The 19,371-nt window shown below is 40.0% G+C and overlaps 1 protein-coding gene and 1 long non-coding RNA gene across 14 annotated transcripts in view; one reads left to right on the plus strand and one right to left on the minus strand.

Moving 5' to 3' along the window:
- The window catches only part of KMT2C (lysine methyltransferase 2C), a 198,644-nt gene that overhangs the window by 124,746 nt on the left and 54,527 nt on the right, over positions 1-19,371 (minus strand). For all 13 annotated transcript variants that reach the window (XM_055708897.1, XM_055708893.1, XM_055708901.1 and 10 more), the window contains one exon: positions 11,444-11,582. In XM_055708897.1, the coding sequence (XP_055564872.1) occupies positions 11,444-11,582 (139 nt within the window). The remainder of the gene's footprint in view (positions 1-11,443; positions 11,583-19,371) is intronic.
- Positions 925-3,758, plus strand: LOC106631378 (uncharacterized). The gene is made up of 3 exons (XR_001335029.3): positions 925-1,797; positions 1,944-2,251; positions 2,370-3,758. It is a non-coding gene; the product is annotated as an uncharacterized LOC106631378 (long non-coding RNA).

Consider the following 19,371-nt stretch of genomic DNA (forward strand, 5'->3'; position numbering starts at 1 on the left):
AGATATTTCTAGAGCCTGTAAGGCAGCTCCGATATCACAACTTCCAGCAGTAGCTTTCTGCAGGCAGAGTGAAGTGAAACAACAGGAGCAGCGAGTTTCACAGCTACTCTGCAGCGTGGTGCGGACAGCTGTGAAGCTGTCAAGAATCATATGGTTTGTGCTACTGCTCCTGCTCCAGCAAAGCTGGGGACCGCAGCTGAAGCAAGCGCTCGAGCACTCGCTGTGGGGAGGGGGCTGGGGGAACCCTTTGCTGAAGGTCTGCGGGTACACCGATGCAGAAGTTAAAGACAGGAGCAGCAGAATGTTCCCAGGCCACTGCCAAGAGACACTGGGGCTGAGACAGAGGGGAGGGATTGTAAAAGGGTGTGGGGAGGCTTCATGCTTTCCAGGGAGGGTAAGCAGAGGGGCTTCAAACGTATCAGGCACCCAAATACCTGGAAACAATCAGCGGCTGCGTACTCCCTGCCTAGCATCGACACGCTAGAGAGACCCCTCCGCCTCAAGAGTGATCCTCTGTTTCCTAACATGTCACGCTGCTGATCCATCATGCAGTACAAAGTGGCCAGTTCCATCACGTTAGCCTTTTAGGTTTAAGTGCTCAGTAAATATTTTAAGTTACGTCTGTATGGGCAGAAGGTAGAGTTTTTCACTCCTATCATCTAGGATTGCAGAAAGTACTTACCAATCTACTTTCCATATGTCAATATGCAATTAGAGGATCTAAATCTGTGATGCAAGAAGAGCTCTCATATTGAAGATAACGAAATTGAGATACTGGCAACTCTTAAGATCAAACCCTAGATCTGTTATCATAATTACCATATTTTCAGAACAGGCTAATTCAAAATGGGATAACAAGCAAGAGACGATGTGTCACATATCTTTTTATAAGCTTCCTTTTCCTTTTATAAGGAAAAAAAAGAAAGAGAAAGCTCACCAATACTCCATTTAAGATATATCTATGATGCTCCAAACAAAAATATAAATTTGTTATCTGTAATTTCAACTTAATTCCTACATTTTCCCAGAACAAATGCTACCTTTTAACCTAAGTTTAACATTCCACAGATGGTTTATTACCAGTAGGCGCTTATATAGCTCACCTCATCCCAGAGGATTTCATACATCTGTATGCACACATATTTTAATGCAGAGGAAGAAGTATGTTCAGAACAAACAAAACATACAACTGGGTTTAGGGGAGGCAGTAAGAGGCAATAAGGCTAATAATGTCTGAAGCTAATTTCTGTTCCTACGAAGCCATGAGAGGAAATCCAGACTTAAATGTTAGAAAGAAACACTTTCTAACAAGAAACATGTAGATCTCAGCAGTCTGCCATAGCCATTTTCCTCTGCAAGTTCTTAGTTCATTGAGTTGTCTGGTCAGTACCTCTTCCTCACCCAGAATTTACTCAAGCCCCTGACAAGGATCTAAGATGCTACAATCCTTCCCAGCCCACATCCCAACAAAGAAAAACAAAATGCCCTCCAGCCAGTTAATCCTGGAGGAAGGGAGAACAGTCACAGTTTCCTCTACTTGGCCGATGACATACAGCCACACAGACTTTCCCGTTGAAAGGAGTTCATTTCAACACATACAGTATTGGGCAACTACTTGTGCAATATTAAATTACAACCAGAGAAGGAGAAACATATTCTGGTTTCCTTGCAAAATATTCAAAAGAGTTAAGGTAAAACTGACAGTCCCCCAGACTTTTTGTAACAGAATTAAGGCCGACCATCAGGATTACCAACATTTCAAGCCCACCAAGTGCCTCTGTAGTTATACTCCTAAGAGTAAGTAGAAGCTCCCTCTCGATCCCTCTGCGTTGGGAAATGGCACTGGGGTATCCTATGTGAGCCAAGGCTCCTTGATAATAAGCAGATGTGCAGACTGATTTATGTAAACAAGTTTTGTTTATGTACTGTTCTGTATCTTGCAGATCTACGCTTGTGTCTGCATGAGTATCGTGCTGTGCAGCTGGTGGAAACCCTCAGACTGGTCCACCCAAGTCTGTGGGACCCTCAACAGTATCAGCTGTGACCTCTCACTCTCCTGCCTATTTTTCATACCTCGGTCTGCAATGATATGGGGCACTGTCATCCGCCCGCAAATCCGTGTACACAGCTGGGGGAATACATTTCCCTTGCCCATTTTTGCAAGAGTAACTTTCTTCTGTGTCTCCAGGATCCACCGTACAGCTGAATGCCAAGGAAGACAGCAAGTGGCCTATGCTGAGCACGTCTACCGGTAAGACGCTTGAAGTTATACAACCCTTTTAGTACTAAATGGTAAAGGAGGCAGACTAAAGACAATCCTGCAGCTGCCTGTTCTGCAGGGAGGTGTTAAAAGGTCCCTTTTCTTTCAGGAGAACATGCACAGGGGGATCCAGCATCCAACAGAGATGAACAGAAGCTGTCAACAGCAGGAGAAAGACATGCTCATGGATTCAGCTCAAGAGATGCTCTCCTCTTACTTTTTCTCAATTCCCTCCCAGCCTACTGTGGGACACCAGTTATCACAGAAGTTTTACTGTGCATTCACCTTTTCAATTAATCTCATTAAAAGCAGAGGTTGTTGTTGCTGTTTCAACAGGAAAATGCAATGGATTATATCTGAGAAAACACAAGGCATGGCAATTCCAGTAAGATCCACTAGCTATAACCATTGCCTTAACATTAAATACAAAGTTATAGATGATCATGACTGCCACAATAATGATTGCACTGAAGTAAAACAAAAAAATTAAATAATTGGAAAGCATAAAGATCTATTTTATTAATGTTTTGGGTTGAAAAAGAAGGTGAGGAGGGTATAATTTGATTTTTGCTGTGAATGAATTTGTTTTTAAAGGAATTCTGCAATAATTCTTCTCAGTGTCTGGAAATGCCTTCAGGATGTCTTTTTCACACACTCTAGCATTTGTGAAAGGTGAAACTAAGAAGCATAAAACCTTGGGGTTGCATCAGTGAAGTTGTTACAGAAATTTGAAATGTTTTTAACATCTACTTCTCACAACTAAAAAGCTCAGCACAATGAAATGGAATACTTGGGAGCAAAACAGAACTTCAGAGCATCATTTGTACTGATTACCAAAGCAGACTGATGAGAACTGGCCTTGAGAATTCTTCTCCAGCTAACCTTGTTAGTAGTTTTAACATATGTTAAAAGGCTAAATTAAATGCTACAGGGGACCTATTATTTATTTAGCTATGCCAAGTTGTGTTAATGCACAAACTACTTTGCCTTCACTCTTCATTTTATGTTGTGTTATTTAGAGTAAATTGTTTTTCTCCTTGGTAAAGATGCACCATTGTATCATTTATGTAAATTCAAATGAAGACCCGTAAGCTGCATTTTAAGTGAAAAAAGATTTCTGGCTTAAAACAACACCAGGGGTCTGCATCAGTGTGAGCTCTAATGTGAGATATTCACAGAGGTGAAGTTATTCTAAAACTCAGGGGTTTAAATTAAGCTTTTCAGCTTCATCTAAGTATCTTGTAAATATCTGGACTTCAATAATGAAGAGGCTTGAAAGGAAGCAACAAAAGAAAACTCATTAAGCAACACATAACAACTTCACATTGATACAGGGTTAGCAACCCAATAAATCACCCTTCTGAAGGAATGATACTAAGGACAGAGAAGGATGGGAACTGCAACATGGAGATACCACAAAAAGAAAGATGCAAAAGTTCTCAGCTGCAAGCTATATTTAAGTGTTTGACATGCAATTGTTCTCCTTCCAATAGGAATCTGAATCATGGAACAACCTGAAATTTTGAAGTGGTTTGACACTATTTCACTATTACACAGAGTTGGTTTTGGAATGAGTACTTAACTTACATAGCACAATTCCATTAAAAAAAGGAGGGCAGGAGGGAGTTCGTATGAACTTCGGGTGAAGAATTTTAAAACTTTTAAGTTTGCACAAAGCAATTAAACTGCATTAGACAGTAATTGCTTTCCATTTTTTTCAAACCAGCACAGTTGGAGTTCTACAGCCATATAATTAACTTAATGATACTCTTCTCATTTGAAAGAAAGAAAACATTACCCTCCGAACACCGCCACCAAAACAACACATTCAACTGACATTTTAAAATCTAAAAAATATGAAAATATGCTCTTATTCACCATCAATATATGTCAGCCTTAATTTAAACAAATGTTTAAAGCTCAGTGATGATTTCACATACCCTAAATGCAGGAGGGGTTACCAGAATGCCAGTGCTGAATAAAGTGGATTTAGAGGTCTACTCCAAGGCCACCTAGAAATCATTCTTCAATGTCCATCTGAGCTGACTCATACTCTCAAACAAAAACCCCATATAGAATGCAACTATGAGCATACCTGAAAGGTAACACAACGCGATTTTGAGAGGTGATTTAACCTAAGCAATAAAACCCAAAGAATAGAACGTACTGTGGCCTCTGTCTTTGGTGTGCCTTTGTGCCCAGAAGGTATTGTCTGTTCAAGCCAAATCTGTTGGCAAATCAACACAGATTACACCAAAACCACATAAACTTCACAGAGGTGGCAGCACCTCTTAGGAGGCAGCTTCTTATGAACGCTAAGTAGGGTCTAACAACCTGAAGATACCAAGTTGGCTTTAAATAGCAGTTTTTCAAGAAAGTTTCAAAATTGTTCAGTCACATTAGGGAATGGAAAAGCATGCTTTTCTGCATAATTTGAACTTTGTATTTTTTCTTTGGAAGTACGTTTACAGAAGAGATGATACAACACAGTGGGGCACAGTGGGGCTCTTTAGACAAAACTACGCTGGGTCAGATTAAAGGTTCATCCAGTCCTGTATGGTCAGTGTTAGAAATAGGATAAGCAGATGCACAGGGGATGCTGAAGATCAAGGCAAACATAGGACCCAGTACTTTCAGTTCTGGGCCTCCCTGTATCAGCTGTGATTCCTATATATTCAGTAGTTCTCAGTTTCTCTTTCATGAACTTGCCTAGGCTGCTTTTGACCTCACATAAATTTTCATCAATCCCCAACATCCTTTGGCAAGGATTTCAGTGTCACTCTAGACAGCTATATGCTGTGCAAAGAATCACCTCCCTTTATTTTGCAATTAACCCTTAGAAGTTTCACTCTATCACCCTCAGTTTCTTCATTAAAGGAAAATGAACAGTCAGGATACAGCCACCCCCACCCCCCATGCCACATACGATGTTGCAGCTTCTTATCTTCCTCCTCCAATCTCTTTTATAGTCTGAAGGGTCCTAAAATACTTAACTGGAAGCTACTCCAAATCTTTCATCAGGCTTTCTGATGTTTAAGTTCTACTACATTCAGTTTTGAAGTTAGAGACACGCTTTCCGTAACCCTATGGAAATTAGCCTAAGTTTGTTTCTCTACGTGCTTCTGACCTCACCAAGTAGATCAATTAAAGCTTCAGCACATCAAAGCTACGAGCTCAAAAATTCTCTTTTCACTAAACATGCTCGATTCTCTCTCAGCCCCTGTGTGCAAGCAGACTCCACATACACCATCCTTACTCAGCGAACGACCATCCTTCCCACAAAGGTTAGGGACACTCACAGGGCTCAACTCTGCATCCACAGCTTTGGGAAGCTGTAACTCCAGAGTTTGCCATTTAAATCACCTGTACTTTCTATCAGCTGTGAAATGGAAATGAAGGAATGATGAATGGGTGGGGCACAACAGAGGGCTTGCTGTGCAAAGGAAACAGAAGGTGATGGAGAAACAGGACAACTGACTGTGGGGAATAACAAGGAAAGCCCAAGGAAGCAGGAAGAGAACACAGCCTCAGCTGACATGGAAAATTAACAAGAAAATGGAGAAAGAGGTGAGAAGAAATATCATGTCACAAATACCTGTCTGGGAGCCACCAGAGATGGAAGGAAAGAAAATGCAGATCAGGCGAAGAGCCAAAACAAGAAGAAAACCACACGGAGTGGACACTGAAACAATGATTAGAACTGATGAACAGAGACTAAGGTTAGAAAAGGAAAAAGAATGGGAATATGACAATGTATCAACAACACAAAAAAGACAAGTGTCTGACAAAAAGCTGGAGGTGAAAAAAACACCAGAAAAGGTGACATTCAGAAGAAATGAGAGAAAATGTTGTATTCACTCAACACTGGAACAGAACTTCAGATCCCAGACTCTTACCATTGCCTGCAATTAACACAAAGTAGGCATCCCATCCACTTCTGAGCTTAATCTAGATGGGACACTTGTGTAACAGCATGGTTTGAGACTGCCAGCCATGAAATCCTGCTCATGGGATGCTTCTATCTGTCTGACTGCCATCTCTCAGAGGAAAGAAAACTTGTCCACTCAACAGACCTGATATGCCAGCGTCAGGCTTGCTACCCAGCACTGGCAGGCCAGCAGCACAGACCCAGGTGGAGACAAGCAGCCCTAGTGGGGTGGGAGAGAGACAGAACTGCCTAAAAACATCTGTGAGAGGCTGAGTGGGACTCCAGAAACCTGGAGCACCTGCTCACACAAGGCAGGAGACATTTCTATAGCATAGTTTCTGTGCTTGGACCATCTTACGTAACGTTAATTCCAGGAGCAAATGTCCATGCAACTTAAAAGGTCCAATCATGAATGTCATTGATCATGAGTGTCAAATCAAGGCGCAAATTCTACATGAGAGCATTAAACATATTATGGTCACAATGTCAATTGTTCAGCCTAGGAAAAAGGCAGGATGAAGGTTGTCTGTGAAGCCTTTCTTTGGCCCCGTTTGTGCAATACGCCTTCTGAGCTTCAAGAAAGATGCAGACCATCTGGAGAGTACTCAAAACAGCGAGAAGACTCAAAGCTTAAGAAAACATCATTTACGAAGAAAGTATGAACAAATTTGGGATTTCTGTTATGAAGTAAAGCATGCTGGGGAAACAAACTGAGAGCCTTCGGCACAAATCTATCCTCCGTTATCCCTGGCAGATGGTATGAGCACTAATGGGATGAACGCAAAATGAGGAGAGCATGGGTTAGATGTGAGGAAAGTTTACCATTTCCAACAGTAGAAACAAAGAGACTGGGAGGGACTGGTTAGGCATGATCAGGAGTTTTTATGATTGGAAGATTTAAGAGCAGTTTACACAAACTTCTGTCAGGAATGACAGCTGTAGCTATCTGCCTTGGAAAAGGAGGTGAACTAGATGACTTCCAAAGGTCCCTCCCTACCCTGTGTATCTAAGGTAGAGTTGTTTTAACAACGATCCAACATAAAATTCTTCTTGAGACGATTTCCCTAGTCGATGCATGAACAGACAGGATGGACAACCAGTAAATATTTAACTTTTTAATCATTTTTCAGTGTGTAGTCTTAAGTCTTTTCCTACTGACAACATTAAAACTGTGCCCTGCAAGCCAAATGAGTAATTTCATTCTGGGCTAGACTCATCTTTAATATAACACTGAAACATGACTTCATTATTATTAAATAATTTATTTTTGTAACACAAAGGAATGCTATCTCCACTTTGCAGATTCAGAAGACAGTCATTGACTTCAGAGGAAGATACTGTAAATGCCTACATGGATCTAGATCTCGAAGTGTAACGGCAAAACTCTGCAATGATATCAAGTGCCCTGTTTTGTGCATGAGGTCCATCCTCTGCAGAAAGAATTCTTGTAGAAAAACGTTTATGTAAAGCTACACATATCACAATACACTTGCATAAAAAGAAACAATTAAGAGTTCCAAAATCATCTTAATACTGTTGTCTCCTAAAATTTGTGCTTGACTTTACAACTTTAACAGCTTTAAACATATTTTAATATTAAATATTTTATCTAAGTCCTTCCTGCCTAAAGATCTAGCTTCTCCTTCCATCACTGCACCGTTACTCTGTCCAGATTGTCTAATCTGTCTGCCACTCCACTATTTCATTTTCCACTGAGCACTACTGAATGCTTCAAGTTTTGCAATGTGCTCTCTTTGCAGATTAAAACAAGAAAAACAAACACACACACACAAAAAAAGATAAGGAATGAAGCCAAAGAAGTTCACTGCTACTTTTTTACCATTTTTTTTTGTTCAAACAATCAACAGATGTTCACCAACCACTTCTTTTTGATGGAATAAAGCCCTCCACCTCCAGACTCTGAATTTGATCTTAGCAGCAACAAATAAGGGGGAATAGTGCAATTGGTCTGGAATGAAAATTAACGTGCTTTGTCCAATTACAAGTGAAGCAGGAAAGCAGGAAGGTGTGTTGCCAAGGGTTTTTTTGTAGTTTCAGTGACAGTCTCATAAGAGCAGATATTTAGCAGACCAAAGTACCAAAATCAAAAAACCTATGTGAAAACCTCAGCTTCTGCTTACTTATCGTAAGAATGGTATGTCTTCATCATTATGGCAAAAGGAATGAAAATGTGCAATTAATGCAATTTACAGTCTCTGAAAGTACATGAAAAGTAAAATGAATCAAAAGGTGTTTTGTTCTTCTATGAAATTGTGTTTCTAGGCCATTCTCGTTAGCTTTTAATGCCTGGAGTTGATAATGTGGGAAACAGAGGAGGAAGGCAGAAGTAGGCTCTGCTGCAAGTCGCAGCCCATTTCTGGCTGCTTGCCTGCCTCATGGGCAGCACTTTCCCTGCTCTCTGCAGGCAGCACAAACCATGGGAGCAGATTCCTTTCGAAGAAGCTGGATTCCACTCAGCCATAAGTCCTGGGCTGACAGAAGCTTCTCACAAGGCTTATAAAAAGAAAAAGGGAAGAACCAAAGGAAAAAGGCTCCAAAACCCGTGACGCTCTTGATATATAAGAGCTGGCAGCATTACTTTTACCACTGCCAGGCTCGATAGTTTATCTTTGTTTGACGTTATTGCCCCTCCCCACATGTGGTCAATAATTCACTCATTCCTTCTGAGCTCACACACACACACACGCCTGACCCCTTTCAGCCTCCCTACCCCAGTATGGCTCAGATACTATTTATTTTAATGGGGTTTAGCACATTGATTTCTGAGCAGTAATCCTAAATCTGTTATTAAATTCCCTGCCCCAACCCCATTTGCAGTCAATAGTTCTCTTGGACTTCCATATCCCACCTCAGATAGGTTCCAACATTAACCATCTTCTCTTTCACCTTTTTCTTGAATTTTCTTATTTAGCCTCAGTCTTAGGAGGGATGCAAAGAAAAATACCACACAAGCCAAGCTTTGGCTAATCTCCCAGCCACTGAAATCCCCATCCTAGTTCTGATATATTCCACTATGTTAAAAATCACTATTTTCCAGTAACAAATTATTTAATTACTTTATGTAAGAGACTTTCATTGTATGCCCTGTGTCCTGTGCTTCTCTAACTCCTTTATCTTCACTACCAAAGATAGAAACCCAGAATTGTCTTATACTCAACCCTGAAAAAAGTGATGCAAAAGTAGCTCCACCTACACCTGCATCTACGTCTGGTGGAGGCTTTGGTTCTTTTCTGTGTTCTAGGCAATTTCTGCACTGTTATAATAGACTCCCATAATTCTCCTGTGTCTCACATACCTGAAGTTATTTCTAAGTATCTGAATACTTCCATTTGGATTAAGAACAGAAGCGCTTACAAAAAAAAAAAAAAAAAAAACCACGAGATGAAGCTGATAAGTATGACTTATTTGGAAATCAGCTTCAAAACTCTTCCCCAAGTTAGAGGTCTAAAGTCTCTGTGGAGTCACCCCTTAACCTAAATCTTGATACAATTCCTCCCACCGATACACAGCCAAGCATCATCAGTGTGTGTTATTTCATGTCGCATTTTCTCCTAAGAGAATGGAGTCAAGCCACCCAGCATCCAGTCCTCCGACCCCTGCGTGACACAGTGGCAGTGTCAGCACACTGTAGACAATGCTACAGATGACTGATGAAAAATCACAGATCATAAGAGGCTTTCCTCTGATAGGTTTCAAGACACATTGCCAAAAAATCCTGAGATCTATTTTTTTCCCAATTTTTTTTTTTTGTTATGAGGTTATCAATAAGTTCTGCAACTAACACCAATTCTACATCTAAGTCTGGAACAAAAATTACCTGGGGTCAGAAAAACCTATGACTCCCAATTTACTTTCATATCTCCTTAATACATTTCTTTCCAAAACGTCAGAGACACAGTCTGATCATTGTTATTTTAATTAAAAATTAATAGTACTTAGCTTTTTAATGCTTTGATCAGCCAGAGCAAGGAGCCCATAATAGTCTTTCAATCTCGATTAATCGAAGTCAACACTTTCAGTTGGAAAGAAGAGTAAATTGAGAGCAAATAAGAGCTGGTTCTGAACCATGCAGCATTTTTTTTAAGACTGTTGTTCAACTTTTAAGAAGCAAGTTTATGTCTAGGGAAAATGCTGCCTTCAACTACTCATGACAACAGCAAGAAAGTAACCTTGAGAAGAATAGAAAGCAGATGAAACAGCACTAAAACTTTTGCAAGTGATCCAAAACAAGGTCAAATAAGGAACCAAAACAGCTGTTCAGTTCAAGCTGCTCTACTGATTTACTAACAGCTACTAATTTAATAACAGCTTTGGAAAATTCCATTAAGAACAGAAATTTTTGCGTATTTCATTCCGATATACAAATGAGATCTATTTAACCAAAATCCTCTGCAAGAAGGGAAGTACCTCTCAGAACCTAAAAAGTTCGTGAGCATGTAAAACATGAAAATTATATATGCAGCAAGTAGATGAAGTAATTTTTTTACACATGGAAAATACGCTCTGTGTTGGATTAGAAGGAAGTAAAATGATGACAATGATTCTAAGTCTGTCAAAATGTAATTACACCTGTAACTCTCTGGTAACTGTTAACAGCAATCTCTGCAGCAGAAGAGACCCACTACTGGGTTAAAAGCTGTTCTGAGGGCTTCAACAGAGCAGCTCTGCTAGAGTTCTGCAACACTGTTTCAACACTGCGTTCTGGTTTCCCTCAAATAAAGTAATTAGTACTGTGCACTGCTTTTCAGGAAATCTATAAAAAAGCTTCAAAAAAAATTACAAACATTATTTTCTGTGTTAAAAATTCTGAAATAAGGAAGAACACAGTAGAAATGACAAGGGATTTGTTTTACTTTGTTCCTGAAAATACAGGCATCCAAACTGAAACTTCAGAAATAACTTTATGTGGATTTGCTAAATATGCCATTTTCACACTAGGAAAGCCTCAGTAATCACATTTTATCTCATATCACTTATGTCTGTTTTAAGTCAAACAGTTAATACGCTGTAATTCAAGGGTTTACCAGTGTTTTCTGAGGACAACGACCCAAGGAACGTGCTCTTCACCCTCACCTCCCTAAACATCGGTTAAACCATCAGTCTCAAGCGCAGGCTGCTGTTGCCAGCACTTCAAAGCAGCAGCAGCATGGCTCAAGTGTGCACCCCGAGCACTCTGCACCGCGTTACGCTCCCAGCCCTGCCCCGGCTCAGCACCCGCCGCCTGGCTCACTAACCTGGTTTTAGCTTCCACACCCACAGAGGCAGTGGAGCTTGCAGACTCCTCAGATACTGAGTGCTGAAGGACTGGTGTTAGCTGCTTGGTGCTGTCCACTTCCGTTTGGGCATCCTCTTCTGCAGACTGCTCTTTGACTTCTGTTTAAAAAATAAGAATCATATTTATTTATTTACTATTTTATTTATTTAGACTATAAAAACATCTGTAAGCTTTCCCTTGTTCTGCAAACATCCATTTTATTTATAGATAGATTAACCCACATCTCTATGTTCGCAGACACAACAAAATTAAGCAAGTAGGAAAATATTACCCTTCACCTCTAGCTAAAACATGAAATTGAATGCTTATAATTTTTTTTTTTTCTGTTACACTGTGTACCACTGTGAACTAAAGGTGTTCAATAAGTAATGAGCAATGGGGCAGGGGAAGCATTGTTCAATGACAACCTTTTCATACGAGGTTGCAGCGTCAGACATTCTCATTCTCCCCACATCTCGTCTTGTGCACCTGCTCCGTCATCCCTAACAAACATCAGGGTGAGCACTCTCAGCTGGGACATAATAAATCTTTTTTTTTTCCTCCCAGATTAGCTTTAACTTTGACCAGTTCCCCGCACTAGCTCATTCCTGGTTACACTAACCCTATGCTAGCACAGGGCTGAGGAGGTGAAGGAAGGAAGGACACTGTTTATGCCACCTTAAACGCCATTCTGAACTGCAGGAATGTAAACCATTTGCAGCCTCGTTTTTATTTAGACTACCTTTTAGGACAGAAATACATACATCTACAGCTGACAATGCTACTGTTTGCCTAGAAAGTTTGTTTCTGCTCAGAAACATGGAACACCAAATTGCCACTGTTTGTACAACTTAAATCCTCTTCCCATTTGGTTTCCTCCTTTGCACTAAGTGAACCCAGGATTTTCCAGGAGGACCCAGCAATGTGAGGCTCCAAGTTCATCAGAACACAGGAACAAGGCTGAAGGCTTTAGAGCAATACGCTTTGTAATTTCTGCACTCCTCCATACTTTGATTTTGAAACTTAATTAACATAAAAATCATAGGACTTTTGCAGATGTTCTTTGGTAGCTTAAGACACTAGTGCCTCCTCCTGTCAGTGTCCACGACTGCCACCTGTCTCCACAACAGAGCTAGACCAAGGACATGCACCCAGGCTGCAGGCCACCTAAACCTTCCAGTGAACGTGGGTTTGAGCTAAGAGGCCAATACATACAGCTCTTTTTAAGAAGTCCAGCTACAGTCAAGCAAGAAATTATTTAGAAGATTTAAGCAAAGATACACAACGTGTCAAGATATAATCAAATATTGCAAAGGATAAATGATTCAAGTGGAGAAATGGATGGGCAGAAGAATCTGCCACATGGGTGAGCATGCACAAAAACCTGCTACAAGCTTTAATCTTATAAATAAGAACAATGAAAGAGACGAAAATTCTCGGAACGTAAAACGGCACAGCTCTGTCTGTAATATTGAAATTATATGCCCACTACAGCACACGGAGAATGGGAAATCTTTCTCATTTGATGTACAGAGGTTGAAGTAAAAATATTCTTTAACCTGGAGTGAACTCATTTAGGAAGACAATGTACAACATTTTAAATCCCCAATGAAGGCATATAAAACATACTGAGAGAAACACAAAATTAAGGGGGGGTGGGGGGTGGAGGGGGAAGAGTAAGCCATTCCTGTTCATGACTGGGCGTGCCGGATATTTATTTGAGCTAGTGTAAACTGGAACTCCTTCACCTATTTCAGTTAAGCTACTCAGTAACATACATCTGAAATGTTTTTGGACATCTGAAACATCCAAAAATTATTCCTGTCTGAAAGCCAAATGGCTTGTGTTAAACCATTCCACCAACCTGTCCTGAAAAAAAATAAAACTCTGGACAATCATTTGACACTAAATAAATATCCTGTTGGGAACACATCCCTTGTAATAGTAAATGGCTCCATACAGAAAACAAAACAAAACCCCACACCCTTAGTTTTTGGCACATCTGAACAAACAATCTCTGCAATTGTTCCTGGACGAGGATTCCCACAACAGGCAGTGTCCAGTGGAGCCATTCATAATGATCTGTACTGTGTTTCCAAAGTATATTGGATCCGAAGGATAACTTTTGTGCAAATAACCCCTGAATTTCTAATTACAACCTCAATGAAGAGCTTAAAAATAAACACCCATGAGACAGGCAGATGTCAAATCAATAAAAACAAACCCCAAAACACAGTCCAGGACAAACACGCATGAAGTGCTCAAGGAAGACCACCAGAAATTGTGGCCTTGCTCTGAACCATCTCAGTGACTTTATTTAACCTAGTAAAACTTTGCAAAAGGAATTCTGCTTTATTCTCTGCATGCAGAAACTCTGAAGCAAGCAAAAGCCATTTACTCCTTGCCAGCTTTCATCTCATTATACATTAATGGGCACCCATTACAGTGGGAAGGCAAAGTTCACGGGCATTAATTCATTCTCAAGAACTCTGGACTGTGTGAGAAGACACAGATTGTTTCACTACACACTACGACTAGATGAGCTTACATCCTTATGGTGCTTTTTCCCCTGCTGTTTGCTTCTCTAGAAAAGAAAGAACCCAAATTATACTAAATGAGACAAACAACATCTCAACTGCTGTCTCTGCAATAAACCAAACTGTGTCTCAATATGCCGTTGGAAGACTGAAAACACGGTGCTCACCGAACAGAATGAAAATAGCGTTTATGTTAGTTGTGCATGCCATACTTAGACTTCGTGAAAGTTCTCCAACAGAAGATTAAGGAAGAATGGAAGCAGTGCATTTCATGAGTCCAACTCCTAGGAGATGGGAGTCCAGCACTGGTGTAGCAATGGGACAGCAGATACCCTCAGCACTGCCTCAAGAGATGTTCTTGGAAGCATCTGGCACAATACATTAACTGCTTTTCACTGTATTTAATGAACGTTCATCAGGCTAGGTTATGGCATCCTACTTTGAAGCTTCTGGGAATGAAGGAACTATGAATGATTAATAAATGTGAAGCTCATTTGCAGATTCATATATAAGGCTTTATTTTGCATCCTATTTTCATGACTTTTTCTGTCACAATGAAGGCCTTGCTCATGTATAATGAGTTGGCGGGGGAACTGAGAATTAAAGCAGCTAATTGCACAATTCCCAAATGTCCCCAAATTCTTTTTTAATGTCACTATCCTTTACTAAAACATTAGGAAAATATTGGGAAACATATAGAAAATTTTTATTGTTTGAAGACAATTACATCAATAGTTCTTTCCCACCTGCCTGGTGAGGACAGAAAGCCTTTTCTTACTAAGGTTAAAAGAAAACCCCAAAAGGATAAGGAGCAAAGTTCCTATCTACATGGATCATCAAAAGGGTTGAGACTTCCATACGCTTTACAACTCAGGCAATATTCACAGAATCACACCATGGCTGAGGCTGGAAGGCAGCCCAGAGGTCACCCTGCCTAACTCCCCACCCAGGCAGGGCCACCTGGACAGAGCCAGCTGCCCAGGACAGCTGAACGTCTCCAGGGATGGAGATATGAAATAGTAGAGATAAAAAAATATTTAAAAATTGCCTAACATAGACAGGGGACAGACATGCAGGGAAGTCACTGGGATTGGTAAATTTTATAGCATGGGTACTGAATTTCTCTTTTAATTAACACTTTCATCACATTTGCTTAAGAAAGATATGTATACACTGGGCTCAGGGTTGAAAAGAGAATCTGTAGGTTTTGTACTGTTTAAGAAGTAATTTGAAATTTTTTAAAGGAGGAAAAAAAAATTCTACAACATTTCCATATTTTAAGCACTGACAAATTTCTTCTCTTAGTAATTATTGGTATTCCTCTTTCTAGAGCAGAATGCAGTAAACAAACAAAGTAACAAACAGCAAACACCACTCTCAGTCAGTTATGTGGATTACCCACCTTCCTGATAGTAGTTGGTCTCCTCACTTACATGTCTCATACAGAAATGTGTAACGTTCAGAATAGAACTGACCATTTTCTCTTTTCCTGCTCTATCTCCAGGTGCCTTAGAAACCTCTCCCCATGTAAGAGACATGCAGCGGGCATCAAGACTCATAGGTGGAAGCCCTGTTTTTTGTAAGTCCACCTGTGGCCGTGATTCTGTCATATGCATGCCTGGGGGGAGGGGGTGACTGCTGACGGCAAGAGTTTTATTACATGAACACAAATTTGTTTGGGGATGTGAAGACGCAACACTGACTGAAGATCTAAAATGTTCTTTTGTTACAAACAATCCTTTACTGTTTTCTAGTAATCACAAGACACTATTCTGCAAGCCACTTGGGTAATTCTACAGCAAGATAAGGAGATAGATGTGTGGGCTCTGCTATGGTCATTGGGCAAAGACGACAGCAACATATTCAAGTTGTGTTTTTTTTTTAAAGTTGGAAACTACTTTCCAAGTTAAAAACTGAAAATACTCTTAAGAGTTCTGCCACAAAAAAACCCTCCTTTAACATCTCATATTATTCAGTATATAGAAATATTGGGGAGGAATCAAAACAGCCATCATACATATAAAATAAATATTCTATCGCTCTTTAGACAGAACAAGTTGACCGCTTAACCAGTTTACTGGTTGGGACCTGTCAGACCTACTGCTAATTTCGCAGACAACAAAGCAAATGTCATGAGCTTCCAAACCTTTCAGCAAGAACAGGAAGTACTGCAGGCTGGAAAATAACTATCACCAAACACAGCAGGGACAATCCAGGAGTCTCAGCTGTTGCTTACTGAGATGTTCTGCAAAAGGGAATAACAAGCTTTTAACCAGCAGATGCAACTGGTATTTTTGCACAAGGAAGGGGTAGTGCAGCATCAGAAAACAGCTAATGGGACAAGCTTTGAAGGGGTCCACAGAAGTACAAGCAACACCAAAGTGCTCTAGTTCTAATAGTTTAGACAGCTAAAGAAACCGGGTCAATGTAGCAACAGTATGAAAAGAAATCTTAACAAGGGAATGTAAGTTATGAATTTAAAATGCCTATCTAGTACTTTAATGATCAAGTTTCACTTACTATCCCCAATTTAGGAATAAAAAAAGCTTCCACTAGTCAGAGTTCATAATTCTGTTACTGTTCCAGACGCAGTTTCATAGAAACATCGCTTCTGCTAGCATCTGAGGAATTCAGACTGGCACACACAGTGATCACCTATGTGCAGAAATTTTTCACGTACTGTTAACTTCCTACGTATAGGTTTTAGCAGCTGGACATGGGGGAACAAAATGGACACACCACAGCTAACCAGTCCCGTTCAGATCACCTGCAACCCTTCCAGACACCAGCAAGCCAAGCCAGGGTATGTTGGAAGACATGCAGGGAGTGATGGCTGCTAATAGCCACCACCATTACTTGGGCTGCACAGAGTCTGTAGCCACATATTCTTGCCAGCTAAAAATATAACCATGGGAGAGAGAGGGGGAAAAGCATACTGAGGTTTGAGTGTGACAGTCATAACAACATGCAAGACCCATTTCTCCATGGACAAACACATACATTCTTCATCTTAAGCCAACACTGTAAAATTTTATTCACAACAATAAACAACAAAACCTACAATTGTATCAAAAGTGTTTTCTTGGGGTTTCTTTGTTAAGTGTTGCACATGTGTTTTCTTTTAAAACCACCACTCGGCTGGTTTTTCCCTACCTGAAGGACACTGCAGTGATTTACTTACTGCAACAATTGTTACACGGAGATGAGAAGAAAGCCTGCAGTTATTCTTTCTTGTACATTTCAGCATGTATTTTGATACTTTTCATTCAAATAGAACTCCTATTTGTTAAATACATTTTATACAGAAAGTAACTTTGTGCACATTGTGTACCAGTTATAAAATAAGGCTTTCAATGTAGGACCATTTAAACTGTAATTTCCTTCCTTCTGAACACAACATACTGCATTATGGACAACCAGGTCCCAGTGACCCACAACCAAGGAACTTTCTGAGCTAGGGGTGATACTCAACAGCATTCGTGATTATTTTTCCACTAATTTGTTCAGGCCTTTTTGAAACCTGGTAAATTTTCTTACGCCCAAAGGATCCAGCAGTAATGAATTCTATAATTTAAGTAGATGCTGAATGCAAACACACCTACCTTTTGTGCTCTGAACGTGACCTGGTGTCCCCTAATTTTTGTGTTGCAAAACAAAATGAATCATCATTCCCTGTTCATTTTCTCCATACCACTCATCACGCTGGGGGACCCTACCGAATACCTCTTCAGTCATATAATTTCAGGTTGGCCTCTTTTACCTTAACTGATCCTCACACAGAATCTATTATTTACTTCTTGCTGTACTCGTTGGCCATTCCTGTACTTTCCCAATTACAGCTTGCCCTTTTGGAGAAGGGGAAACAGAACCACACGTGGCATTTACCATGCAGTCGTGCAATTGGTTTATAAAGCAACAGTACGAAAAGACAAATACACACCGATGCTTTTTTCCCTTTATCCACTTGCCAGTAATTCTTAAAATTTTAGTTCCTCCTTTGACTTCTAAAAGCTCCTGCAATTCTTGGAAAAACTACTGTACCACTTGCTTAGGTAGCAACAGCTACCTGAGAGCAATTTTCATTTATACAAAATTAGGATGGTGATTTGTCCCTGCACATGCTTTTACATGCACTACTACTGAATTTAAGAGACATTTCCTTCTCTATGGTCAGCCTTCAGTGCCTTGCATGTGGGTACTTCTTTTATTACCATAAATAAGTTTATTTTACCTGCTACTTTCTTACCTTTTGTACCTGACCTAGAAAAGGATTACTAGGGTAGATGCTTGTGGGACTCCCAATGCCAGCCTGGTTTATACTATGATTTTAATTAGGTAGGACTGAGGTCTGAATTCCTGAATATTTCTTCTACCAAACTAGAGAGTCAGTCTCAACACAACATTACTAAAAATTAATACAGTTACACAAAATAGCACCGTCTCCAGTGAGAAGAGCGTACAGCACACAAGCTACATGCTGCTGTTTCAGTATATTTGACTAGTAATGTCAACGCAAATTCTCCCCATCGTGTCACTAACGACACAGCAGCAGCGTCAAGCTTCAGGGCAATGGGAAGGTGGAATATTCTGGGGCCTTGAAAACTCCTTCCAAAACCTGTTGGTTAGGTTTAATAACGCATAGTTTGATAACAAAACAGCAAAAGCAGTACCAAATAAATACGCAAAAGAGGAGGCTGCATTTCAGAAATAATCTCCAGAATGGAAAACTCAGTGAGGTTAATATTATTTGGAAATCAAAGATTCCACCTACTACAAAAATATGCCACCTGCTCTCAAAACACCTGAGACAGAGATATCGCTCAGAAAGAAAAAAAAAAAATAATCAGATTTTTCTAAATGGCCCATGTTAAGCATGCATGATAAATACTATTATCAAGCATGCCTGTAATGATTTAAAGGCAAGCATCAAGTAACTTCCTGTTGCATTTGGTTTTCTCATTACAAATAATTCACCAGAATACAACAAAAAATAGAAAGATGCTTATAATAGTAACAACAAAATGCTTCAGTTCTGCTAATTTTTCCAGGGGCTGAACAGGTAGGAGCCAGCTGCATAAGAAAGAAGGAACCACTCCTTTTATAATGAGCACAGAGAATATTAATTACCTTCGAACATATTTAAGTGCATTTTTAAGCACATATTTGCCCCAAATATTTATGGACAAATCTGATTACAGCCAACACCCTCAGTGGTGTTCATTCTTCCTTTCACTAATTTTGGAAGTGCTAAGTGGAATAGTGATGAGGCCTAACTATCTGTCTGAAAAGCACAAAGTGGATTTTAAAACATCTTTGCTGTTAACAAGGTTGACAAGAGCTTTTGCCATTGAGTCACCCAAACCAGGACTTG

The sequence above is a fragment of the Falco cherrug genome, chromosome 4, assembly GCF_023634085.1.
Source record: "Falco cherrug isolate bFalChe1 chromosome 4, bFalChe1.pri, whole genome shotgun sequence".
NCBI classification, from domain to species: domain Eukaryota; kingdom Metazoa; phylum Chordata; class Aves; order Falconiformes; family Falconidae; genus Falco; species Falco cherrug.